General features: G+C 50.9%; 5 protein-coding genes across 10 annotated transcripts; 3 read left to right on the plus strand and 2 right to left on the minus strand.

The window, feature by feature from the left end:
* Window positions 1-854: 854 nt before the first annotated feature.
* LOC138099233 (feather keratin 1-like) lies at window positions 855-4,550 on the minus strand. The gene is made up of 3 exons (XM_068996354.1): window positions 4,526-4,550; window positions 1,740-1,777; window positions 855-1,372 (listed from the first exon to the last, which is right to left on the minus strand). Exons 1-3 carry the CDS (start codon window positions 4,548-4,550, stop codon window positions 1,046-1,048), a joined length of 390 nt encoding a protein of 129 aa, XP_068852455.1. The 3' UTR covers window positions 855-1,045.
* LOC138099126 (feather keratin Cos1-2-like) lies at window positions 4,549-4,854 on the plus strand. Its single transcript, XM_068996191.1, has one exon. It carries the CDS (start codon window positions 4,549-4,551, stop codon window positions 4,852-4,854), a length of 306 nt encoding a protein of 101 aa, XP_068852292.1.
* A 3,350-nt stretch (window positions 4,855-8,204) lies between these two features.
* LOC138099256 (feather keratin Cos1-1/Cos1-3/Cos2-1-like) lies at window positions 8,205-16,145 on the minus strand. Its single transcript, XM_068996392.1, has 2 exons — window positions 15,850-16,145; window positions 8,205-8,613 (listed from the first exon to the last, which is right to left on the minus strand). Exon 2 carries the CDS (start codon window positions 8,590-8,592, stop codon window positions 8,287-8,289), a length of 306 nt encoding a protein of 101 aa, XP_068852493.1. The 5' UTR covers window positions 8,593-8,613; window positions 15,850-16,145; the 3' UTR covers window positions 8,205-8,286.
* LOC138099254 (feather keratin 1-like) lies at window positions 8,591-11,708 on the plus strand. Of its 2 annotated transcripts, XM_068996390.1 has the most exons (3): window positions 8,591-8,615; window positions 10,955-10,992; window positions 11,343-11,708. In XM_068996390.1, the coding sequence occupies exons 1-3, from the start codon at window positions 8,591-8,593 to the stop codon at window positions 11,667-11,669; spliced, it is 390 nt and encodes a 129-aa protein (XP_068852491.1). In that variant the 3' UTR covers window positions 11,670-11,708. The 2 variants fall into 2 exon arrangements, with proteins under 2 accessions (XP_068852491.1, XP_068852492.1); XM_068996391.1 differs by lacking the exon at window positions 8,591-8,615 and having other exon boundaries at window positions 10,900-10,992.
* Window positions 15,375-24,224, plus strand: LOC138099253 (gametocyte-specific factor 1-like). Of its 5 annotated transcripts, none has more exons than XM_068996386.1 (9): window positions 15,375-15,598; window positions 17,217-17,364; window positions 17,625-17,722; window positions 19,081-19,207; window positions 19,856-19,942; window positions 20,634-20,694; window positions 21,530-21,610; window positions 22,429-22,476; window positions 23,281-24,224. In XM_068996386.1, exons 3-9 carry the CDS (start codon window positions 17,627-17,629, stop codon window positions 23,369-23,371), a joined length of 591 nt encoding a protein of 196 aa, XP_068852487.1. In that variant the 5' UTR covers window positions 15,375-15,598; window positions 17,217-17,364; window positions 17,625-17,626; the 3' UTR covers window positions 23,372-24,224. The 5 variants fall into 5 exon arrangements, with proteins under 5 accessions (XP_068852487.1, XP_068852486.1, XP_068852490.1 ...); XM_068996387.1 differs by lacking the exon at window positions 15,375-15,598 and adding an exon at window positions 16,642-16,898; XM_068996385.1 differs by lacking the exon at window positions 17,217-17,364.
* The last annotated feature ends 825 nt before the right edge of the window (window positions 24,225-25,049 follow it).

Raw genomic sequence — 25,049 nt, forward strand, 5'->3', positions numbered from 1 at the left:
TGTGGATTTTCCCAGGGACTTTTCCTCACCACTTCTTTGAGACTTCCCCCACAACCTGACAGGTCCAGTCGGCAACCACTTTGACCAAGACTGCGCAGCAACCAAGTCTAATCACAGGGCCTATGGTTGCAGAGATCTTCACAATCTTGCCCTTTATCTCTCTTCCTTTCTTTTGCCTTGTGCACATCCCTGGGTGATGTGGTTGCATTTTCATCTTGCAGTGCTTTCATGTTGTTGTGTTGCTATAGAGAATAATAACCAAAATGGCTACAGACGTGTCTTCCTGTGCAATCACACTGTTCTACAATAAACCCTCCGTGTGTGAACTTACAAACACGGACCATTCAGTGTTGGTTCTCTCTAATCAATCTCAAGGGATGTGTTAGCAAGAACCTGCGTTACCCCCCGCCTTCTGCAGTGGGTCGTAACACAGACACATGGAAAAGGTTAGAAAGCAGCAATACTGTGATAAAGCACATTTAACTCTCCTGTCCTAAAAGGCACTGAAACACCTCCTCCTGAATCTGTCTCACAGAACCATTCCAGAGCAACACTTCTCTCCCTGGGATTCTTGGGAGACCAATAACAGGGAAAGGATGACACAGAGGCATGGGCTGGGATGCAACAGAAATTTAATGAGTCAAAAGAGAACAAACAAGGTCGCTCTGAGGGGAAGCCTCAGTGCAGAAAGCACCAGGGTCACCTAACAAACTCTGTCACATGTCTGTGGCAGAGATCCCAGCAGAGATCTGCCTGATCCAGAGAGGGAGCAGGGCCAGCAGCTCCTCGCCAGGCTGGCTGAGTGCGGCTCACAGCCCAGGGGAGCACAAGGCAACAACGACACAGGAGGGAAAGCAGAGAGTGGCAGAGGGCACAGGCAGGGATGGGCCGTGCTTCCCGAGAGCCCAGGCTGGCCCTGTCCTTCTGCAAGGCATGGGCTGGGCTGGCTCAGTCCCTCAGGAAGCAACAAGCCGATGCTGCGTCCCCAGGGTGCTTCCACCCTGTGCATCCCTGGGTTCCTTCCCCAGGGCCATCACCAGCAGCTTTAGCAGGGGAGGCCCCTCATGCCACAGAGGCCACTGCCCAAGCCTGAGAGGCCAAAGCCCCCGGAGCTGATGGACACTCCCTGAGAGCTGAGGATGCTGCCAACAGCAGCCGAGGTGGAGGATCCCACCACGGTGTTCTGTGGGAAGGAGCTGAGGATGGGCCCGGGCAGGGTCACCACCACAGGAGAGGGTTCGATGATGACGTTGGAGTTCTGGCACTGCTGGACACAGGGCTCATTGCAGCTGTTGGCCAGCGGGGTGGGGCCGCAGGGCTGGCAGGGCCGGCACGAGGTGAGGCAGGACATGTCTTGGGGCTGCAGGTGCACCTGGCAGACAGGACATTGAGGAGCAGAGTACAAGGAAGGGCTATGTCAGAGCAGTCTGTTGGCACACCATGATGAAGAAAAGCAACGAGAAGGACAAGACCGCAGGAGGCTGCTCAGAGAGCCCCAACAGCCTCACTGTTTGCTCAAGCCCCCAAGAATCTCCTGAAGAGCGACCAAGCCCAGGGACTTCCACACCTGAGCCAGAACTCAGGAGAAACTTCAGCCAAAACCCAGCCTCTCTCCATGCACAACTTCTGCCCCTTCCCTCTCCCATGACAAGCAGTTCTCAAGAACCCACATGGGATTAAAGCAAAGAATGGGATCAGAAAGCTCAAAGGAGGAAGAAAAGAAAGGGCTTCAGACTCACCTTGATCCCAAGGAGATGGAGGTGAGAGGAGTGGATGAGAGAGCGAGGAGAAGGTGCCCCTTTTATACTGCTCCTGCACCGCCCCAGGCCCACAGGCGCTGCACAAGGACAGTAATTTTCCAACATATTCGCCTCCAAAGAAAAATATCCTCCCTAACGCCACACGTTGTGGTTCGATTTCCATAAACACTGCCATTTCGTTTCCTCATTTCTCACATGCTTGCTCTGTGTTGCAGCTCCTTTCACGTGTGCCATGCGAGGCCTGAGGATACCCGCGGTCAGAGCGTGTCCATGCAGGCACAGCATGTGCCCCCCGTGCCAGAGGGTCCCGTGCAGGCAGGGGATGTGGGCTGGGGGCAGTGCCTTGCCACTGTTGGCAGCTGCCTCTGCGGGGACAGGCCCAGCTCTGCCCTGCCCCGCACAGAGCAGCAGAGCATCCAGAGGCTCCTCTCCTGGCACCACGTCCTGCCTGCTGCTCTCTCCCCGCTCTCACCTCACTCCAATGCCCACTGGCCACTGCTTCTCCACGGAAATGCTTTCCTCTCCCTTCGTCCTGATGCCCTTTGCTGATGCAGAACATTAGCTGGGCTGTCCCAGTATTCCAGGGTTGGGTTTAGGAAAGCCAAGGCCCACCTGGAGCAGAATCAGCAAAGCTGGTGGTGGGAAACAACAAGAAGATCTTCCACACAGGGCAGCAGCAAAAGGGAGGCTTGAGCCAAGGCTGACTGGGGCAGCTTCGCTGGGGACAGGGGTTATGGGAAAGGGGAAGGCTCCCCAGGGCTTCTGGCCTTTGGTCTTCACTGGCAACATTTCTTCTCACAGGCTCAGGCTCCTGATATTCCTCAGAAAGAGCAGAATAAGGAGACCTTGCCCACAGCAGAGGAGGAACAACATTCAGACAGACTGGACTGACATGAATGGGTGCAACCTCGTGACAGGCACACAAGTGCTGGTGTCAAAGAAAACACCTCCAAACACCCTTTGGCTAGTGCCAGCAGTCAGGGAATGCAGCTGAGGACAGGGAGGAAGAGATGGTCAGGACGCTTACGAGTAGCAATCTACAGACCCTGGACTTCAAACATGACAACTTCCATCCAGTCAGGCATCTGGCAGGTCAGATGGGCCTTCACGGCCACCTGCCATGACCAAAAGAGATTGGAAAAGCCGGCAGCACCAGAGGGGCACCTCATGGTCCAAGGAACGGGAAAGGTCCAGGATAAAAAGAGAACACTCTGATGGGGGACAGCAATGGACACAGGGAACTCATCTTCCAGGTCAAAGACATCTGGCTGTGGAGGGGAGCTCTCCTGGATGGTCTGGAGACAAAAGAAGGGGTTTCAGAAAATACCTCCCCACTGCTTGGGACACATCCTGGGCTCCAAAGCTCTATGGCTTCTGCTGGGCATTGGGACTTAAATCCACTCCTTTCCCATGCCCCAAATGCCTCCTCAGCCTACACAACAACCCAGCACCACTGGATAGGGCAGGAAACCTCCTCCATTTCCACAACACACCAGAGCTCTGGGGAAACTGCAGTGCCACATGCCTGGGGATGCTCAGCGAGGGGATGCGCTCCAAAGCGCCCTGGGTACAAAACCAGCTCTCAAAACACACCAAGGAGCACTGCACTTCCCTGCCCTGCAGACATGGAGGCAGCTGGGATGCGTCCCAGGAGGACAAGGGAATGCCTTCAGTAGACAAATTTCCAGGGAGAGACTCTCCCTACCAGTGACAAGTCACGCTCTAATATTGCATTGGCCGTGTGTCAGCCTTTTGGGGTGAGGCCAAGGCAGGAGGGTGTGATGTCTGCAGGCTTTGTTCCAGGCAGGGCTGAATTCCCCTTCAGCAAGTGCAGCTCCATCCTGGCACTGGGAAAAGGGTGCTTGGCAGCTCTCTCACATGTCACACGTGTTCTCAGCACTGGCAGCACGTATTGGAAAAGTGGCCTGTGCTTGTGTGACATCCAGGTCAGGCTCCACATTCTGCAGCCAAAGGACATCACAGGTAAGGAGAGAGAGGAACAAGGAACGGTCCAGACACCCAACACCTCCCCCGGATATTGAGAAGCCCAATGGCCCAGGGCTCTGCTTGAGACTTGATTCCTGCCAATGATCAGGGAATTATTGACTCAGAGAATCATGAGGATCGGCAAGGACCTCTAAGATCATTGAGTCCAACCATTACTCACGTGTTCTTGCAAGTCAAATCCTTGGGCTTCTCATCCTTTAACATGAAAGGGATCCCCATGACCTAGTGGGGATGTCAGAAAGGAGGAAATGAAATGGCAGCATTGATGGAAACCAAAACACGCCCTGTGGCATTAGGGAGGATATTGTGCTTGGGAGATGAGTCTGTAGGAAAATTGTTGCCCCTGTGCAGCGACTGTGGGCCTGGGGCAGTTCAGGAGCAGTATAAAAGCGCCTCCTTCTCCTCACTCTCTCATCCACTCTCCCTGTCTCCAGCTCCTTGGGAATAAGGTGAGTTTGGAGCATTTCTCCTCCTCCTTGTCCTCCTCCAAATGCATTTCTAAGCACATCACTTGTGTTCAGCTGAGCACTGGGGCTCCTTGCCATGGGTGAGGGAAGGAGGCAGAAGGTGAGGCAGAGACAGACACTGGGGCTTGGCTGACGTGTCTCCTGAGCTACTGGTCAGGTGGGCATCTCCATGGACTTTGTCATGATTTGGGGAGTCTTTTCCACTGAGAGAAACAGGGTCATCCTCATGGTGGGCTGAAAGGCTGCTTCACACCCACTCCTTGTACTCTGCTCCTCTCTGCTCTCTCTGCCAGGTGCACCTGCAGCCCCAAGACATGTCCTGCCTCACCTCGTGCCGGCCCTGCCAGCCCTGCGGCCCCACCCCGCTGGCCAACAGCTGCAATGAGCCCTGTGTCCAGCAGTGCCAGAGCTCCACCGTGGCCATCCAGCCCTCCGCAGTCGTGGTGACCCTGCCCGGGCCCATCCTCAGCTCCTTCCCACAGAACACCGTGGTGGGATCCTCCACCTCGGCTGCTGTTGGCAGCATCCTCAGCTCTGGTGGAGTGTCCATCAACTCCGGGGGCTTTGGCCTCTCAGGCTTGGGCAGTGGCCTCTGTGGCACGAGGGGCCTCCCCTGCTAAAGCTGCTCCCTGCCCTGGAGCCTCCACCTGGATCCCCCTCTTTTCCCTCTTTTGACCCATTAAATTCTTCTGCATCCCAGCCCATGCCTTTGTGTCATCCTTTGCCCTGCAGACCCTCTCCCAATGCAAAGAGGCTGCCCTGGGGTGTTTCTGGGAGGGGGTTGTTGGGGCTGGTTTTGCACTGGCTGGCAACACAGGCTGGAATGGGCTGTGCTCAGTGTGCACTGAGTGACCCTCTGGGTTCTCAGTTTCCCAGAATCCCCTCCCTTGTCCAGCTGCCCAAGATGGTTTTGATGGTGCCCAGGACACAGTTGGCTTTCTGGGCTGCCAGAGCACAGTTCTGGTTTGTGGCAAGCCTATCATCCCACAGGCACCCCCAAGTCCTTCTTGGCAGGGCTGCATGGAATGGAATGGAATGGAATGGAATGGAATGGAATGGAATTGAATAGAATAGAATAGAATAGAATAGAATAGAATAGAATAGAATAGAATAGAATAGAATAGAATAGAAATACCCTACATAGTCCAGGGACAGCCATGCACCTCTTTTCCCTTTCCTCTTTAAGCTGAACATTTGACACTAAACTCAGCAGTGAATGTGCCACTGACAAGATGAAGGCACCAGCTTCCCTCAGACTCCAGGAGATCCCATCCTAACCACAGGATTCCCAAAATGAGGGACACAGAGCAGTGGGCTGCCTTCTCAAAGACCCCTGTTACCATGGAATCACAGAATGGGTTTGATTGTGTTGCCCACAAAATCAGATTTGGTACCCACTGTGCAATAACTCAATAATCACACACTCAGAAGAGACACTGATTATTTATGTCAGTGCTGCACAAGCCTGGGTTCTCGGTGGAATTCCCCAAATCAACCATACCCACCAGACTCTTCATGCCATTATTTGTACCCAGAAATTCAGAGGTTGAAGCTTTCCAAGTGCAGCCCCTCTATTGGGGTTGGTTACTGAGTTCCATACAAGATGTCTGGGAGGAAGAGAGGCTAACTGCAATCTGCTCCACTGGCACACAACATCTTCATTTACTACTGTTGTGTTTTAGGAATGGTATTCTCCAATTTAGTAGTCCTGCTAAAAAAAACTCCAGGCCAACACTCACTTCCCCTTCCCCTCCAGCTGGAAGCACAAAAGTCAAAGATCACAGGTTGAGATAAGAACAATTTACTGGAAACAGCAATGAGATAAGAAAACAAACAGGAACTGCCACAATATTAATAACAAAAGGTGTAAGACAAAGAAAGTATTTACAGGAACGGTAAACAAGTCCAGATGGTTTCATCCCCCAGGCTTTTTCCCAATGGAAGGAACACCCTTCTTCCTGGAAGTGAGCGTGTCCCTCTCCCCACTCTACCTCGTCCTGGTACCAACATGGGCTGGTATCAATTAACATGAGTCTTGCCCATCCTCCCTCCTGCTTACCTGGGCCAAACCAGGACAGCTACATCTTTAAGCCTTGTTAGTTCCCAGATGTCCTTGACTAGGGGAGGCAGCCACTGCCTCTTCCAATGATTAGATCCCTTTTCTTGCTGATTAGGCTGGCAAGTAGAGAAAGATCTTTGTCCTGGTTTAACAGTGGTATTCTCCACTTTAATGCTCCAAATCAAACCACGTGCTGCTCTGTTCCCTTCCCTTCCTTCTCCACTGGGGAGGGCAGGAGAGGAGAATTGGAGGCACAAAAAGCAAAGATCACAGGCTGAGATAGGTACAGTTTACTGGAAGCAGCAATGAGATAAGAAAATGAACTATAATCCCAGCAATACTAATAACAAAAGTGTACAAGAGAGAGAGTGACTCACATGCCAAAATGCGACCCTGGAGCTCCCAACCCAACTGCAGCCACAACTGCCCCAACTACAAGAGAGCCCTTCCTTCCTGAAGAGACTCCCTTCCCTCTCCTGGCCCCAGCAATGACCTGAAGTGGCATAGAAATACCTCCAAGTCCTGGCCGTGCCCTCTCCTGGCTGCTGCAAAAATTGACCCAGTCCTGGCTGGAACCAGAACTATCTGACATCAGAGATGATCCTGAATTGAGGTAATCTTGACATATTACACATTCTTCAGTAGCTGGAAGAATCCAGTAAACGTCATCTAGTCCAACTCTTTTCCATGGACAGGGATACCTGTCACTACATCAGGTCAATCAAAAGTCCGCTAAGCCTGACCCTGGACCCTTCCCAGGCTGGGGCACCACATCATTCTGTAAGTAATATTTTCCAGTGCCTCACCACCCTCATCATCATCAATTTCTATCTTTTGTGCCTTCTACATCTACCCTATTTCACACTGAATGTCTTGCTCCGTCTCCAATCCCTGCAGGCCTTGATATAACGTCTGCCTCCAACTTCCTTAAATGTCGCCTTTCCTGGGTTTTCTCTTTTGGCCCTTTCTTTCTTAAATCTATTTCAACCAAAAAGTATCTCTCTCTCTCTCTCTCTCTCTCTCTCTCTCTCTCTCTCTTGCTCTCCCTGACACTGAGGGCTGTCACCACCATCCTGGGCTGTGTGAGCAGGAGTGGAACCAGGAGAAGGGTGGGAGCGACGATGTCGCGCTGCTCAGCACTCGCCTGCTGCCATCCCCCGGGTTGGGCACAGGCTGCAATGCAAGAACCACCTGGACCAAGTGGAGCGAGTTTGGTGTAAGGTGGCCAGGACAGTGAGGGGTTGGAGCACTTGGCTGGAGAGGAGACACTGAAGGCCCAGGGCTTGCTGAGTGTAGGGAAGAGAAAGCTTTAGGGGAGACCAAAAATCATCTCTCTTGTCATTATGATCATTGAAGAGCATCCGGCCATGCTCTCCAGCCCCGGGTCAGTAGAGAAAATTAAAAAACAGAGTTACCCATTGCATAAATAAGAATATTTAAATTGAGCCTTTCTTAACACCCTGTGCAAAATCATCCCCCACAAGGCCCTCCCACAACCAGCCCTGAGCAACGTCTCTCTTTCTGGGCGTGTTGGGAGAGGATCTTCCGGGGAATAAATGAGAGAAAGACATGGGCTGCAATGCAAAAGAACTTTAATGAGTCAAAACAGGAAAATTAGGTCAATCCAAGCTGAGATGCCACTGCAGAGAGCACCAAGGGCAAACAACAGTCCCTTGTTTTCCAAGGGCTGTTTTCCAAGCAGGTGCCCACACAGGCAGTGGAGCCAGCAGCTCCTCGCCAGGCTGGCTGAGTGCGGCTCACAGCCCAGGGGAGCACAAGGCAACAAGGACACAGGAGGGAAAGCAGAGAGTGGCAGAGGGCACAGGCAGGGATGGGCCGTGCTTCCCGAGAGCCCAGGCTGGCCCTGTCCTTCTGCAAGGCATGGGCTGGGCTGGCTCAGTCCCTCAGGAAGCAACAAGCCGATGCTGCGTCCCCAGGGCGCTTCCACCCTGTGCATCCCTGGGTTCCTTCCCCAGGGCCATCACCAGCAGCTTTAGCAGGGGAGGCCCCTCATGCCACAGAGGCCACTGCCCAAGCCTGAGAGGCCAAAGCTCCCGGAGCTGATGGGCACTCCACCAGAGCTGAGGATGCTGCCAACAGCAGCCGAGGTGGAGGATCCCACCACGGTGTTCTGTGGGAAGGAGCTGAGGATGGGCCCAGGCAGGGTCACCACCACAGGAGAGGGTTCGATGATGACGGTGGAGTCCTGGCACTGCCGGACACAGGGCTCATTGCAGCTGTTGGCCAGCGGGGTGGGGCCGCAGGGCTGGCAGGGCCGGCACGGGGTGAGGCAGGACATGTCTTGGGGCTGCAGGTGCACCTGGCAGAGAGAGCAGAGAGGAGCAGAGTATAAGGAGTGCATAAGGATCCAACTGTCATCACACCACGAGGGAGCAAAGGCATGGGCTGGGAATAAGAGCTGGAGGCTGTTTGTGGAGGCACATGGGCTCTTCCCCTCACACAAACCCCACCAAGAGCTCAAGCCCCGGGACATCCCCAACCAGCCCAAAGCTGGGACAATACTTCTGCTAAGACCCAGCACTCACACCTCCCACTCCTTTCCTCCCCTCACAAAAAGCATCTCCAAGATCCCGCATGGGACAAAGTCACAGGTATGTGTAGAGAAATCCCAGAGAAGAAGGAGAAAATGAAGAATGGGCTTCAAACTCACCTTGTTCCAAGGAGATGGAGATGAGTGGAGTGAATGTGAGAGTGGGGAGAAGAGCCTGCTTTTATACAGCTCTTGCATTGCCCCAGGCCCACAGTCCTTCACAAGGGCAGTCATTTTACAACAGACTCATCTTCAAAGGAAAATACCCCACACAGTGGTAGCGATTCACCTTTGTTTCCATCTATGCTGCCATTTCATTTCCTCATTTCTGACATTCCTGCCCTGCATTGCAGGATCCTTTCATGTTCTGTGATGAAAAGCCAAAGGATATCCCAGGCAGAGGCATGTCAGTGGGGGCACATCACCCAAGTGCTGGAAGGGTTCCATGAAGGCAGGGAATGTTGGTCTTGGGCAGTGAAAAGCAACTCCTTGCAATACCCCTTGCAGGAAGAGGCCCTGTCTCGCACCACATGTCAGAGAGCATCCAAATACTGCACTTTTTACAGACATTTCACTTGCTTCTGTCTTTTCCCTCTCTCTCTGCTCTCTTCAAGGGTCACAAGCTGCAGCATCTCTAGGCAGCCAGGCCATGCCAATGTTTCATCTCTCTTCCTCTTGATGCCCTTTGCTCTGGAAGGGATGTTTGCCAGGCGTTAGGAAAGCCAAAGCCCACCTGGAGTTGAATCAGACAAAGGACATGGAGGGGCAATAGGAAGGTCTTCTCCAGACAGGTCATCAGTGAAGGGAGCCTTGGCCAAAGGCAGACCCAGTATTCAACAGGGCAGCTTCCCTGAGGGCAGGGGATACAGGAAAGGTGGAGATCCTCAAAGGCTCCTGTCCTTGGTTTTTACCATCAGGAATTGCTGTCAGGAATTGAGGCTCCTGATACTCCTTGGAACATCTAGAACAGAAAAGACTTCCCCAAGCAGAACAGAATCCGATGGGGGAACATTCAAACACACTGGTCTGAAATGAGTGTCTGTGAATTGATGTGTTCACTGGTTCCAGTACAAAGCATTCTCAACTCCCTTTGAAAGTCACAGCAACCATGGAATGCACCTGAGAACTGGAAGAAAGCCAGTGAGTGTCTTGTCTTCAAGAGGGGCATGAAAGAGGAATCAGGGAATAACAGGCCAGTCAGACTTGCCTTGATATCTGGAAAGGTGATAGAAAAAATCACTACAAAATCCAACATGAAGTGCTCAGGGAGATGTGCGCAGCAGAAGCACCCTGGATGCAAATCCGGCTTTCAAACTACACCAAGGACTGATGCACTTCCCTGCCCTGCAAACATAGAGGCAGCTGGGACGCTACCCAGGAGGGAAAGGGAATGCCTTCAGTAGGCAAATTTCCAAAGGGAGACTCTCCTGACCCATGGTGAGTCACGCTCTAATTTTGGTGTGAGGCCAAGCCAGGAAGGTGTGATGTCTGCAGGCTTTGTCCCAGGTAGAGCTGAATTCTTGTCCAGCAAGGGCAGCTCCATCCTGGCCCTGGAAAACCATCTTCAAGCACTGGGCTGTGCCCAGACCCACAGCTCCAGGCAGCCCAAAGGCCATTGCCCTCAGCCTGACCTGCTCGGCAGCACTGCCACAGCTCAGGGTGTTCTCAGAATTGACAATGTGTGGCAGGACTTTCTGTGTCCTCCACATCACGGTGCAAAGAGTGCAGCCAAAGTGCATTATGGGGTGAAGAGAGGGGGAAGAGAAGGTGCTGTCCCAGAGCCAACACATCCCTCAGGCAGTGAGGAAGTACAGAAATCCACATGGGTCAACTTGAGCCTTGATTCCTGCCCATACCAATGTGTTCCTGCACAAGAAATCCTTGGACTTGTCATCCCACTACATGATAGAAGCCTCCATAATTTAGTGGGAATGTCAGAAATGAGGAAATGAAATGTCAACATAGATGGAATCCAAACTACAACCTGTGCCATTGGGCAGAATGTTTTGCTTTGAAGTGAGTCTGTAGGAAAATTACTGTCCTTGTGCAGTGACTGTGGGCCTGGGGCAGTGCAGGAGAAGTATAAAAATGGGCCCTTCTCCTCGCTCTCTCATCCATTCGTCTCTCCTCCGTCTCCTTGAGAACAAGGTGAGTCTGAAGCTTTTTCTCATCCTTCTCCTCCTCCCATGGGATTTCTCAGCCATGCATGCTTTTTTGTCCTATATGGATTCTTGCCATGAGAATGGGAAGGGGGCAGAAGGTGCAATATGGGAAAAGGCTGGGGCTTGTCTGAGGTGTTTCCAGAGCTATGGGCCAGGCAGGGATCTTCCTTGGTAGCTCTTGGCAGGGCTTTTCTGAGGAAAAGGAGAAGCCTGTGGGTCTCTCTATACAGCCCCCAGGGCTTGTCTCTTGTTCATGCCTTTCGTCCCCCATTGTGGAGTGACAGGTTGATCCTTACACACTCCTTGTACTCTGCTTCCCCCTTTCCTGTCTGCCAGGTGCATCTCCAACCCCAAGACATGTCCTGCAACACCCCGTGCCGGCCCTGCCAGCCCTGCGGCCCCACCCCACTGGCCAACAGCTGCAATGAGCCCTGCGTCCGGCAGTGCCAGGACTCCAACGTCATCATCGAACCCTCTCCTGTGGTGGTGACCCTGCCCGGGCCCATCCTCAGCTCCTTCCCACAGAACACCGTGGTGGGATCCTCCACCTCGGCTGCTGTTGGCAGCATCCTCAGCTCTGGTGGAGTGCCCATCAGCTCCGGGGGCTTTGGCCTCTCAGGCTTGGGCAGTGGCCTCTGTGGCATGAGGGGCCTCCCCTGCTAAAGCTGCTGGTGATGGCCCTGGGGAAGGAACCCAGGGATGCACAGGGTGGAAGCGCCCTGGGGACGCAGCATCGGCTTGTTGCTTCCTGAGGGACTGAGCCAGCCCAGCCCATGCCTTGCAGAAGGACAGGGCCAGCCTGGGCTCTCGGGAAGCACGGCCCATCCCTGCCTGTGCCCTCTGCCACTCTCTGCTTTCCCTCCTGTGTCGTTGTTGCCTTGTGCTCCCCTGGGCTGTGAGCTGCACTCAGCCAGCCTGGCGAGGAGCTGCTGGCCCTGCTCCCTCTCTGGATCAGGCAGATCTCTGCTGGGATCCCTGCCACAGACATGGGACACAAACTCTCATCTGCCCCTGGTGCTTCCTGCACTGGATTCCTCTTTTGGATTGACCTGTTTATCTCTTTTGACACATTAAAGTTCTTCTGCATCCAAGCCCACATCTCTGTGTCATCCTTTCCCCGATAGACATGATCCCAAGATGCCCAAGCAGAGCAGTGTTGACCAGGGGTGGTTTTGGGAGGGTATTTCAGGGATGTTTGTGCAGTGACTGTTCACATGACGATTGTTAACTCTCCATGGAGGATTCCCTGCCTCTTTGACACTCCAGACACACACAGTCAGGAGGAAGGGTGTTTGGGAAGGTTAGGGGTGCATGGGGCACATGGAGAGCCTTCACTATTCCCAGAGGGAAGGATGGAAGAGTGTACTGAGCCCTTTTCAGCCTTCGCAAATGAGTAAAGCACCACTGCAGATCATGTGTGCAGGGAGACACAATTTTGACAGATCTAGTCCATCTCAGGCTTCTGGAAACAGTTTTTTACATATTTTTTGCAGACAGGACAGGAAGAGACAAGCTTCTCTGTGCTTGAAAAAGTCTTTTGTTTATATTTCCACTCAAGAGAAGCCTACACTGTTCTCCTGATGTACAGTTATGTTTCTATAAACACACTATCTCTTGTACCTTAAGATGATTCTGCTCTTGCTGCTACCAGAGAGCACTAGTAAGTCTTCAATCACCTGCTGGAATTAAATTAGGCAACTTTCAGGTGAGCTCAAGCTGGTGCAAAGAAATCCCCAGGCAATGATGTCCCTGTGACTTGGGCACCTGCCCCCCACCTGTGCTTACACACACCTCTTGGTTCAAGTTTTGGTCCGGAGTCTTCTAACACCTTGCTGAGTTCCTTCTCCAAATCAGTGCAGGGGGACATCCGGAGTTGCAGCTTCTGCTGAGGCTGCAGCCTCTTGATCTCCTGCTCTGGCTTCTGGCACACCGGGGGGCTAGAACAGCCCCAGACACGGGATAAACACAACTGAGCACCCAAACCATCACTGTGTTACTGTTGCAAGATGTGGAGTATATAAAATTTTCTTAAGAAATGATGTTCTTTGATGTGTGATCTTTGTATACTTTCAAGCCTAATCGACAAAAAGAGAGATTTAATCTGTGAAACAGAGAGCAGCCAGCAAGCTGTAAGTAACATCCAGGTGTTAGAAAGACCACTTGTTCCTAGAATTGCCTTGCTAAGGTTTAGAGTTGGACAGGCTTCACTGATCTCAGACCTAGGGAGAGGTTAACAAAGCTTGTGAAGGAGGATGAACCACTGATAGTGAGCACAAGGAATGCAGAATTTACAGCCTTCAAGGACATCTGGCAGAACTCCCAAAGTAAGGAAGAAACCAATAAAGCCAACTCAGCAATTGTGTTGAAATCAGCTCCAAGTCAGTAAAAGGTAATTCTGGCAGGGGCAGATCATGGCCACCAATGCACGGACCACTGACCCAAGAAACCCCCTGACCCAAAAGAAGAGAAAGACTGAGCATGGACTAATTAGCATGAGAAACGAGAGAATCATTAACCAATGGAAGATAGAATACTAATTAATAAGAGAACTATGTTACGTGTAGCCAATGAACACTAATTCCTTTGTTTGCTAAAACATATAAAAAGCTCTGATGTTTGGTGTGCTTGTTCTGTGGAATTCCCCCGAGCACCCAGGCTTGTGCAACTCTGAAATAAATAATCAATGTCTCCCTCGAGTGTGTAATTATTGGCTTGTTACACACCAGGTAACGCAATTTTTGTGGACAACATTATCAATGTTCCTGTCAGGAAAATCCACAAATGCCAGAGGTTTATGTCCAAAAAGGAGACAGAGAAGTCCTTGAACTTTATTCGAATAAAGGGAGAGAGGCCACTGGGGCACACGCCCGCGGGCTTTTCTCTCTCTCGAGGTTTCTGAGGGCACGGCCTCCCTTTTATCCTAACTCCCGGCCGCACGTTGCCCTCTTCCTTTCCCCATCGGCTGAGGTACCAGGCAGGTACAACCTTCCCGAGCCGCCTACCACAGATCCCGCCTTGAACCTACTGTTTTACCCCAAAGCTCAGAGGTTCGGGCTCGTGCAGACCCTCGCCTGTTTCCGGAGCCAAGCTGTCCGGGCCCGGGAATGAACCTGCTGCCCAAAGTCTGCAGAGACATGAAGACCCATTTCAAAGACGTTAACACCCATCAAACCGTTTGTAAAGGCATTAGCACACATCTTTCCTCTCATTCCCATACTGAAGTCAAAGCACAGCACTGTGACAGCTACTGGGAAATTACTGAGGGAATCAACTCCATTCCAGCCCAAAGAAATTGTATTATGAGGAAGGGCTGAGGGAGAGGAGTTTGTTTAGCCAGGAGAGGAGGCTCCAGGGGGACTTAGTCACTCTCTACGATTCCCTGAAAAGTTGTGGTTAGGTGGGGTCAGCCTCTTCTGCTGTGACTGCAGTGAGAGAACCAGGGGAAATGGCCTTGAGCTGAGACAGGGGAGATTCAGATTAGATCAGGGTGGTCAGGCACTGGAAGGGGCTGCCCAGGGAGGTGGTGGAGTCACCACTCCTCGGGTGTTCAGGAGGTGTCAGGATCTGGCGCTGGGTGATGTGGTTTAGGGGTTTAAGGGCCACAGTGGGAGGACAGCTGGACTGGATGACCTCGATGATCTCAAAGGTCTTTTCCAACCTTGACAATTCTGATTCACTGTCTGGGGTCAGTTCATAACCAGTGCCTGAGCCTGCAGCAGGCCCAGTCACAAACATCAGAATGAGCCTAAGTCTGGCTCGTTCTACCTAAATTGTTTTATTTCGGCTGTTATAAATGTATTGTGATGTTGGCTTTTTGCATGTTACTTAATGTTAGAAAAACTTTACCTAGGTTCTGTAATGTACTATATGAAATAGAATGTCTATTGCTTAGGTATTCAATTTAGAAAAGATAGGCAGAGAAAAGTCTTCACATTCCTGGAAGATCTTATCAGAGGAGAAGACCCGAAACCAAACGGAATGGAGCCAAGGAGAAGGATTAGGCTGATGGGATGACACTTAGCAACTCCAAAGCTTGATGAATTATGCATGAGGATAATGAATATGCAATAAGCTATGTACTTTTAAAGACGATCTTTGGGATTTATAGGTGTGCCTTTGGATCTCTGCCAAAGCATCCGGCCGCAATACTTTTTTTTTTTTTTTTTTTTTTTTTTTTTTTTGCTGTTGTCTCCTAATTGTCCCTTTTATTAAATTTTTCTTAAAATTTTACAAAGAGTGAACCTCGTTTTTCACACGGCCGAACATTCCCCAGCACCTCAGGGTGGTTTAAGGGGCCCGGCCCGGCCGCGCTCGATGGCGCCGAGCCCGCGGCTCTGCCCCGCCAACCGCGGCTGGGCGGGAAGGGCGGGACCGGCGCGGCCCCACAGCCGGCCCCGGACCGGCCCCACACCCAACCCCACAGCCGGCCCCGAGGCGGTGGTGGACCAGTCCCACACCCAACTCCACAGCCAACCCCGAGGCGGATCCGGCCTTGCCTGGCCTCACCCCACATCCCGCTCCGGAGCAGATCCGGCTCAGCCCCACACCCGACCCCAGACCCGGCGCCGCCATGGAGCTCGAGGAGGACTTGGGTGAGGCTTGGGGTTGGTTGGGGAGAGACGGGGAAAGCGCTCGTCGGCTGCGGGCAGGGCCCGGACCTGACCCGCGCTATCGGGGTCTGTTCCGTCTCGGGCCGGGTTTGTTGCTCCCCTCGGGCCGGGTCAGTCCCCGTGCCCAGTGCCGAAGCCGGGCGGGCCCCCGCGGGCCTTCTCTCGGTGGTTCGAGCCCAGGTTGCCACAACAGGGGCAGCTGGTGCGGGTGGGGTCCGGCCTGCAGGATTTACCTGAATAAAGCGACTTTGTTTAGTTCGAGCCTGGCTTCCACCCGTGTCTCCCGGCTCAGCCGCTCCAGGCGGTTTTGGGATCTGTTTCCACGCAGTGTGGACAGGGACAGGTACAAGGATCTCCCTGCACGTGGCATTGTTGTGGTGCTTTTGGTGTTTTCAGCCGTGTATAAATTGCAGCTGCTCGGCTGCCCAAGCCGCTCCTGTGCTGTTGGTGTTCGGTGCTGAGGGCTCTGCTCCTCCTCTGGTGCTCGTCTCTGTTCCCTTCCCTTCAGTGGCAACGTACTTGATCTTGTGTGGAGCCAGTTCCGAGAGAGAAGCTATTGGAAAAACCTCTAACAAATAGTGTTTAGTCTCGTGAATTCCTTAAACAGATAGTGCTTATTCTTGTATTTACATATATCAGTGATTAATGTGCACAAGTGGGTAACTTAACCGTGAGAATAAAGATTGTGTGCCTGATAAAAGGTGTATCTTGGCCAGACCCCGTGGTTGGAATGCATTAAAGGATAAGAAACCCTCCTCAGGGGGGAGGAGGGGTCGTTTGGAGGAGCATCCCCCGTGCACCCAGTGCCCAAATAAAGTAATGCTGCTTTTTAATACTGAAGTTATAGTGTTAGAGAGTTTTATTTTTCACAGCGTTTTTGGTGGCAAAACCACTTGTGATTGCTCTTCAAGGGCCAGCTGGGCCAGTGCAAAACCAGGTGGGTTTTCAGCTGCTCTTAATGCCCTGCGTGGGCTGTTGAGGTGAGAGGTGCTCAGAGGCAGCAGCACTGCACAGCCCAGATGGCAAAGAGGATCCTGCCTGTCCTTTTTCTTTCCAAGTGGCTTTCAGCATGAATTCTGCTCTTTGGGACTTCTGGAACAACATTTTAACAACTGCTAGCCTGGGGCCTGATGGAGCCACACATGTGAGAGAGGAGGACAGAGGCAGCAGCAGCCAGTGCCTAGACCTGGTTTAACTCCTGTGTAATCAAATCCTAAAGTGCTGAAAGCCTGGGCAACAAGAGTGGCCAAGCAGAAAGGATGGGAGCAGCCCAGGCTCCCTGGTGTGTACCCCACAGACAGACCCACAGGCAGCAGTGGGGGCTTGTGTCTCCTCCTGGCTGCCTCTCATCCTCACTGAGAATATGCATATTTATTAATATTTATATTTTAATATATTCTAAAGACAAATATTATGTATGCATGGATTCACACTGTTTCACTGTTCAGTATGTTTGTTCCTCAGCGTTTTTCCTGGTTTAGTAATGCCTCAGCTCCTAAATAACTACATGATTAAAAGCTTAATTTAGAGTCTCATGCACTGTGTTAGGCACATTGCTACCTCCGGAGTGTAATTCAGTTCCCTCACGTTCTGCCTCCAGCAAAACAAGCTGTTGATGGGAAAAATGATTTGGTTCAGCTTCTGAAGGCGCTGGTGGGTGTGACAGGATCCCATTGATCCTCCTCCAGGAGAGCTGGAAAGTGCTGCTGGCTTTCCCTTGGAGTAAGGGTGGTTTTCTCCCTAATAAGGTAACCTAAAGAGTTATTACGCTCAGTGGTACTCACTCTCCTCTGTTTTAAGTAATGTCCCAGTTATGAGAACTTCAAGTTTAATTAATTTGGTTATGCAAAGCAGGTGCCTGCCTTAATGAATGGTTTCAAACTAAGAGCAACTGGTTTAACTCCCTCAGACCACAGCCCTGATGTGGTGGTGTGGGGTTTTCCCCACTGTACTGTGTGATTCTTGTCTTTCTAACCAGGTGCTTTTCTCTGTTCTCCTGTTCTCTCAGATATGTTGGATCCAGAGAGGTTGATCCAGTGCCCGTTGGTTAAACACCATCGGATCAGAGCGCGGCGGTTTCCCTATCACCTGGTGAAGTGTAAGGAGGTGAGCTGGACAGGCAGTGGCTGAGTGACTCCGTGCATGCAAGTGCACCCTGTGTTCCTGACAAATAGCCCTGTTTAGCCTTTATTTCATTTAACTTCATTATTTGTTTAGTAATAGCTCCAGGCACACATGAATTCACCCAAGATCAGCGTGGCTCTGTTGGAAGGAGACAGAGATCCTTCATGGTTAGTTCAGGGAGGAGACTCCAGTCTCTTCCAGCAGCACACAGGGAGGTCAGATTCATTTTTCTACTTTCAGCTGAAGAGAGGACTCTGTTGGAGTTCTGAGCACCCCTCTGGGCCCCTCAGAGCAGAAGTGCTTTGATGTTGCAGTTTATTCTTTAACTGCAGGGCTGGGCAGTTTTGTTTTGCCAACAGCTGTTTAATGGGCATCTGGCAGAAACTGCACATCCTGGGCTCAGCATGTTTGGGAGAGGTTTACTTCCCTCTCCATCTTTAATCAGGAATTTGATTACAAGTCATTTCATAGGACACACTTCTTCCTCTCTTCTCCTCTGTTGCTCTCATGATTGGGTTTCTTTAAACCTTCTGAGTTTTGGGTTTTTTCGGAGACTTTTGAAAACCTGATTGTCCCCTTTTTAAATTTGCCAGTGTGTTTTTAAAACAGTCCAGCATTGCTGTGCCTTCCACTTAAGATGCAGTTGTAGGCAGCGTGTCCTGGCATGAGTACAATAAATTCATTTTGGTGGAACTGAAGCCTTAAAAATATTAATTAGCTAGTGAAAGTGGGGGGCAGAGCTAAGTGGCAAGTACCAAATATTCAAGAGGGCTGAAATTTTCCGTGTTGAGCCCCTGCACATTTTGGCAGGAGTGTGCACGTAAGCTGGGTGAACAGTGTTAGTAAGTAAACCTTTAAGCATGTTGGTTTTGTCCTGGTGTCCTGCTGAAAGGTTTACAGAATTTCTCTGCCTTTGTGCCCACTCAGTTAAAATATATCTGAAGGGTTTAGATTTGCCTGATGTCTCTCCGCCATTGGTTTGAAAATGGTTTCATTTGTGCTTTAAGCCTTGCAGTCGTATCAGCAGCACTACAGGGAACTGTAGGGAGTTTGCTGAGGGTCTATTTCACTTCAGTCAAGGGTGGCTCAGTGTCTGTGATTTGTGTCTGGAAGAACGGTCATGTTCATTTCCCCTTTTGTTTTTAGTGATTGTCTGATCAATGCATTGCAATTTCTTGTTTATTATTTTTATTTTATATTATTATTTTATTTTATATTATTTCTTATTTATTATTTTTAAAGCAACACCACAAATATCCCAGTGGTTTTTTCCTTTTTATCAACAAGAGATAAGTGAACTTGAGAGATGTGGCACATAATTTTGGTTTTCCCTTGTCTAGAGCAACCCTGAAATTGCAAAGAAATTGGCCACGTGCCCCTTCAACGCTCGTCACCTGGTTCCTCAGGCTGACCTCAGTGACCACATCACGAAGTGCAACGACAAAGCCTTCATGGAGCAAGATGTGGGTAAGAGAACCCCTGTGCTCCCAGATGTCAGTGCACCCTGGGGACTGAGGTCTCCTCTCGTGAGGATGGATCGTGGAATAACCCAAAAGTGGGAGGCAAAATGTTGTCTAGTTTTGTGTGACACAGCAGCTTCAGGAAAATTTGATCTCATTTGCTTGGCTTTATTGGGCAGTTTCTTGAGAATATGGCAGGTGCTCTGGGTCGGCCTTGCACGTATTTTGTTACCAGGCTTGTTGAATAGAAAGGTTGTACCCAACACCATGCAGGAAGTGCCTCTGGAAGGAGGGGTGGGATGCATTAATGGCCACAAGGATGGGCCACTCCTCTTGCAGAGCTGATCTCCCTTTAACTCTTGCACACCACAGAGCACACAGTTTTTTATCTTCTGTAGAGGTGCACAGGCAGTGATGCCTGCAACCATGTCAGCAAGTTTCCTCTTCACTCCAGCATTCCTGCTCAAAGTTCCAGGGAGCAGTCTTCTGTTTTTCATTGAAAAAGGCAAATTTGAAGTTGCTGGATTTCAGCTGTCCCCAACCTGTTTGCATCGGGCAGGGCTTCCTCTAAAGCCCAGAGATGTTTTACAGCTTGAGCCAAAGTGTTCAATGGATTTAAGAACTGCTGGTCACTGTGTTTTCTCTCTTCCTGAAGGGAGCCAATCCTGTGAGCCCCCGAAGGAGCAGTTGAATAATGGGAGCACATGGCAGGCACCTCCATGTGATGAAGACTGGGAAACAGGTGAGGAACTTCCCCATCTGCTGCCTTCTCCCTGGCCATGTCCTCCAGCTCCTCTTGGGACAGTGTGAGGCCAGGGGTGCTGTTCACTCAGGGCTGCCTTGTAAGACATTTTGCTTATGCTTGTTCCTAAGAACATGGATCTCTCCCCCCAGCAGGCTTGGCTTGGTATAGAGAACAATCCAAAATGCCTGCCAGAATGAGGATGGGGAGAGATTTCCAAGCATCCCTTCCTCCCATATGAGCTTTTGTACCTTATGTGCAGTGACAGCAATGGAAACATGTTCCTCAGTGGAGCAGACACATTCATCATAGGTCAACTTTTCCTCCCTCTTGAGCATGTGAAAATACAACAGAGATATTCCTGATCATAGAATTACAGAATCCCTGAATGGTTTGGCTTGGGTAGAACCTTAAAGTTCATCTCATTCCATGAGCAGGGACATCTTCCACTATCCCAAGCGGCTCCCAGCCCCGCCCAACCTGACCTTGGACACTTCCAGGGATCATGGGGCAGCCACAGCTTCTCTGGGCACACTGTGCCAGGGCCTCCCCACCCTCACAGGGAAGAATTCCTGCCCAGTATCCCATCTAACCCTGCCCTCTGGCAGTGGGGAGCCATTTAAGCCACTGATCTGATGGTGGTTTCTGGGGTTTCTTAGTTCTGAGCCACAACATCTGCTTTCTTTCACAGAGCTGCTGGAGGGATCTGAGTCTCCTTTTGTGTGGGGTGTGATCAACTCTGCCATAAACAGGTAGGGAATGCAAGTTTGATTCTTTACACCAGTGTTTGTTTAAACAAATATTGCAGCCTTCTCCCAGCCTCGCCTCGATGGCTGGACAGGAGCTGCCTTTGCTGCTGTACAACCCTGGGAGGAGAGATGCTGCTGGTGCAGTGTGACCTGCTTCCTCATGTGGCCTGGACCAGAGAAGGAAACCCTCAGGAGCACAGATACTGCTCCTGTGTGTCTGGGGCAGGCTGCTCTTCCTGCCCATGGCCTGTGTTCAGGGACTGATGGATGTCTGGACAATGTGCAGGGGAGAAAGGTGGTCACACCTCGTGATCCCTGTGACTCCTTGGGAGATCTCTTGTGAGCTCCTGCCTCCTGGGGCGTGGCAGATGTGCTGGAGTGGGGCCCTGTGTCAGCAGAATCCTCCTGTTGTGCCTCTTCCAAAGTATGGTTACAGTTTGGGGCAGGGGGGGCGAGGAGCTCAGTGCCCAGCTGTGAACTGGAAGGGGCTGCCCTGGCTGGTTTCACTGATTGTGGGCTGGCTACAGGATGTGATGGCACCACCAGAGCTGCCCAAGGTGTTTTAAGGTTTATCTAATGGGTTCATTCAGGGCTCAGCAACACTCCTGCCCATGGCAGCTCCAAGTTCTGTGTGAGCTCTTCCACAGGGGCTGACAGCAGCACTGCCTGGTTCCACCTGTAAGACTCTTTAAAAGATCTTTTAGTGTTCAGAGCACATCTGGCTCTCAGCACCACCACCATGGTGGCACAGCACCATCCCCCAGGGCCCTGCTGCAGTAAAATGCATGAATGTGAGCCAGTGCATTTGCCAGAAGTAACCAAAGTCATTTAATTCCAGCACCATCAGTCACCAGAACAACTCCCTGCCCTCACAGATGCGGCCCCCCGAGACCCTCCCGTACACAGTGTCTGCAGGACCGTGAGTACTGAGCGTGGGGCTTTGGCTCTGTCAGTCCAGAGCTGGGGACAGCTTCTAAAATCTCTGGCTGTAGCAGCACTTCGTGGCTCCCACTGCACGGACAGGAGGGGTTGTATTGAGCATTTGCTTCTTGAGAGCAGCTTCTGAGGGAATCTGCTGCTCAGATCATCTGCTTTGTCCTTCCTTTGAAGCCTCTTCTATTCTTTCCTTGCTCCATTCCTGTGGCCCAGGTTAGGCAGAGCTGCATCCTGGCCACATTGGCTCGGTCTCGCTAACCAGGCCCTTCCACAGCATCCCCATTACCCCTTTCACCCAACATCCTCCCCCTGACTTAAGCCAAATTGTGTCTTTGCTTTGTGCTGTGTTCACTGTCAGGCCCAGCAAAATCAGAGCTGGGGTGAAATGAGCTCCTTAAACCAGCACCACTGGGAGAAGAAGCAGCTATCAAATTCCATCTGGGGGAGGGATGGAGCTCCCCTGGGAAAGCGTCTAATGCTGAAATCAAAGACTATTGTTTGTCTTTAGCAGCAAAGCAACAGCTTGAAGATGCTTTGAGGAATGACTGTCCTGATTCCCACTGGGAGCAACTAACCCTGGTGTTCTCAGGGCACTGCAAACACAGCTCCTGCACAGACAGGGACTGTGCAATTGCCACAGTGTTGAGCTGAATCTGCCAAACCAAACTGAAATGTTAGTTGTAGACAGGCCTTGTTGCCAAGGGGACAAGTGCTGCCTCTGCAGAGGCCACTGTCCCTTGGGGGAGTGGGAGAAGTTGTATCTTTGTCCATCTCAAGCAAAAATTCTATCTTCCTTTTCAGAATTCGGAGTATTAGTTCCTCCCCCTGGAACTTGGTTTTGCCCCAGCAGTAAGTGTCTCCCTGTTCTGGACAGGAGAGCTCCTGCAGATGACAGGCACACTCTGGACCTGATGGGAGGACTCCTTTACACTTGGCTTTTGTTGCAGAATGTGTTTCTTGCAACATTTGAATATGTGGAACTGTCCTTGGTTGCCAGATGTTTCCCCCAAGCATTTGTTTTAGAAGTTACCCTTGCCTTTACTTGGTGAATTTTGTTACTGTTCTTGAAAAAATAGACTGATAAATTTACAGACTCAGAAACCTTCCCTGCCCAGCCCTGGATCCTGATAACTCCCTGTGAATAGGAAAAACACAGGAATTGGCAAGACTCTGTTGTTTAACTTGTCAAATGGCAGATGATGAATTGTGAGGCTGTTCTGTGTGCTCCAGAGACTGGGAAACAGCAAGAGACCCTTCAGAAGGCTTTTAAGGAGTGGGGACTGAGGGAGTGATTTTAAGCAGGGGAAGTAGGGTCTGATTAGGTTCCTAATTAGAGAAGAGACAGTGGGAAACAGAACAGTTTGGGGGGCTGAAAATACCCCCTAGAATCTTGTCCCTTCACTTGATGCTTTAAAACAAGTGTGTGCATGTGGAGGTGCCCCTTGGGAGCTGGGTGCTCATGGTCAGTGCTAACTGTGAACAGCAGATGCAGGAATGGGAGGGGGAATGTCCTGCAGGAATGGCAGATTTGGGAGAATTCAGGCCTGGCATAGCAGAAACTGTTACAGTCCCATTTCAGTAGAAGTCAGGAACCACCCAACAGTTACTTCCAGGAATTTCTACCATATGCCTTAAGCATCTTCTTGTTCTCAGGAAGCCTGGAGGGATTACAGAACTTCTGTTGGACATTTGGGAGAAGTTTTGGCTGTTTGCTGGGGAGCTGCAGCAAACTCCCTGCCACTGAGGCTCCAGGAGTTGTGTTTGAGGGCCTGTTACAGCCTGGAGAGCACAAAGTGCTGAGTTCCTCCAGACTGGCAAGACGCTGAGATTAAAACCATCTACAGCAGCCAAACTTAAAAGTATTTTTTCTGTGCATGCACTTTTTGTTTCTATCTTGTTGGAGTCTGACTGGACTCTGAGTTTGTCCACTCAGAGTGTGGAGAATGTTCAGGTTGGGTTTTAAACTGTGTTGTCATTTACAGAGACTGCCTTGAGAGCATTCTGACCTTAACTTTTGCAGCTTCACACCTTCAGCCTTGCCTTTGTCACCTTAGGCCTTACCTTTGCCTCCTGTGTGTGAGGGGCTTCCCCAGGCAGACCTTAACAGAGAATCCTCTGCAATCACACTCAACTCCAAACAGGGGAAGTTTCAGGAGGATACTGAAATGCTCGTCTAGTTTCCATTGTAGTTTTGCAGTTTTCTAATGCTTAAAACATGTTTGAGAGCTCTCAGGTACCTGTTCTGTATTGGGGGAGGGGAGGAAGGGAGTAGGAGTGGTTTAAATCAGTAAAAATATGTGTTTAGGCCTGAAAATGTTAAGATCAAGCAGTAAATTTCTAAACATGCAAAGTACAAAATGGGATCCAAATATGCAACCATAAAGAATTAAGAAGCCAGACATGGTGTTTGTCTAGAAAGAGATTAATGCCTTCATATTGTCCTCTAAAAACTGGATTTCCACCATCTGTATACTACCACTAGAAAATAATACATGTTGACTGGAATGTGCAAAATTAGGATTCTTTTAAAATTCTGTCAGTTTATGTTAAGGCTCTTGTTGGCAGTTTAGAATAAAAATGTTGTAAATGCCCTACAACTGCTTTTCTTTGAAGTCAGCCAGTGCTGACATGGGAAGTTCTCCTTTCCACCTTCATTTATTTTTTGTCACTTGGGATGAAAGTTGTTGGCGTCCCTCACCCTGCCATGGGGCCCTGGGGGAGGGGCCCTGGGGGGGAGACATGGGGTTTCCCTGCCCCTGGTCAGCCTCGTTCCCCATTAGTTGGTTTGTGTTCTCCGGGATGAGCAAAGGTCCCGGGGTCCCGTGACTGCAGCAGTTCCTGAGCAGGGCCCCAGCCATGCGGCTGGAGAAATAAACATCTCTCTGAAACATCTACCATGAATCTGTCCAGATATATTTCCTTTCCACGGGACTCCTGGTTTGATATATACTTGTTACAGTATTCCCCGCTGTAACAAAGTGGTGACAAACACCAGCTGTGATTGTTTCTGGTTTGACAGCAGTAGCTCATTTGCAGGATTTGTGGGTGAGAGCACTACAATTTTACAGGTAAATGCCATAATTGGGCTTCATTAGCCTGAGCTCCTTTAACTGGCAGTGGGTGAAAGCTGCTCCTCGCTGAGGCTCACATGTGGCTGCAGTCTGGAGGAGGAGAGCTCCTCCACGTTATTAACACTGGGGGGAACATTATTCCCCCAGTCTGGGGTGAATCCACTAGCCCAGCCTTTCTGGAAAGGACCAGGCTTGGAAAGTTGTGGTTGTGACTTCAAACACCCCCAGGCCACAAGAACTGAGGGTAGGGTCCATGAGAAGGGGGGTTGTTTTGTAGGGTGGGTGCAGCCCACCTGTGACTGACATCTGAGATCCTACATCCCAGAGATCTGAAACCCCATATCCTTCTGG

This window comes from Aphelocoma coerulescens, chromosome 27 (genome assembly GCF_041296385.1).
Source record: "Aphelocoma coerulescens isolate FSJ_1873_10779 chromosome 27, UR_Acoe_1.0, whole genome shotgun sequence".
In the NCBI taxonomy this organism is placed as follows: domain Eukaryota; kingdom Metazoa; phylum Chordata; class Aves; order Passeriformes; family Corvidae; genus Aphelocoma; species Aphelocoma coerulescens.

Coding starts and splice junctions, on each gene's coding strand:
- LOC138099126 (XM_068996191.1), top strand. CDS start 4,549: ATGTCCTGCCTCACCTCGTGCCGGCCCTGCCAGCCCTGCGGCCCCACC.
- LOC138099233 (XM_068996354.1), bottom strand. CDS start 4,550: ATGTCTTGGGGCTGCAGGTGCACCT. Junction 1,778..4,525: donor TTGGGGCTGCAGGTGCACCT/GGCAGAGAGAGC, acceptor CTCCTCGCTCTC/TCATCCACTCCTCTCACCTC. Junction 1,373..1,739: donor TCCATCTCCTTGGGATCAAG/GTGAGTCTGAAG, acceptor CCTGTCTGCCAG/GTGCACCTGCAGCCCCAAGA.
- LOC138099254 (XM_068996390.1), top strand. CDS start 8,591: ATGTCTTGGGGCTGCAGGTGCACCT. Junction 8,616..10,954: donor TTGGGGCTGCAGGTGCACCT/GGCAGAGAGAGC, acceptor CTCCTCGCTCTC/TCATCCATTCGTCTCTCCTC. Junction 10,993..11,342: donor TCCGTCTCCTTGAGAACAAG/GTGAGTCTGAAG, acceptor CCTGTCTGCCAG/GTGCATCTCCAACCCCAAGA.
- LOC138099256 (XM_068996392.1), bottom strand. CDS start 8,592: ATGTCCTGCCTCACCCCGTGCCGGCCCTGCCAGCCCTGCGGCCCCACC.
- LOC138099253 (XM_068996385.1), top strand. CDS start 15,577: ATGGAGCTCGAGGAGGACTTGG. Junction 15,599..17,624: donor GGAGCTCGAGGAGGACTTGG/GTGAGGCTTGGG, acceptor CTGTTCTCTCAG/ATATGTTGGATCCAGAGAGG. Junction 21,611..22,428: donor TACACAGTGTCTGCAGGACC/GTGAGTACTGAG, acceptor CTTCCTTTTCAG/AATTCGGAGTATTAGTTCCT.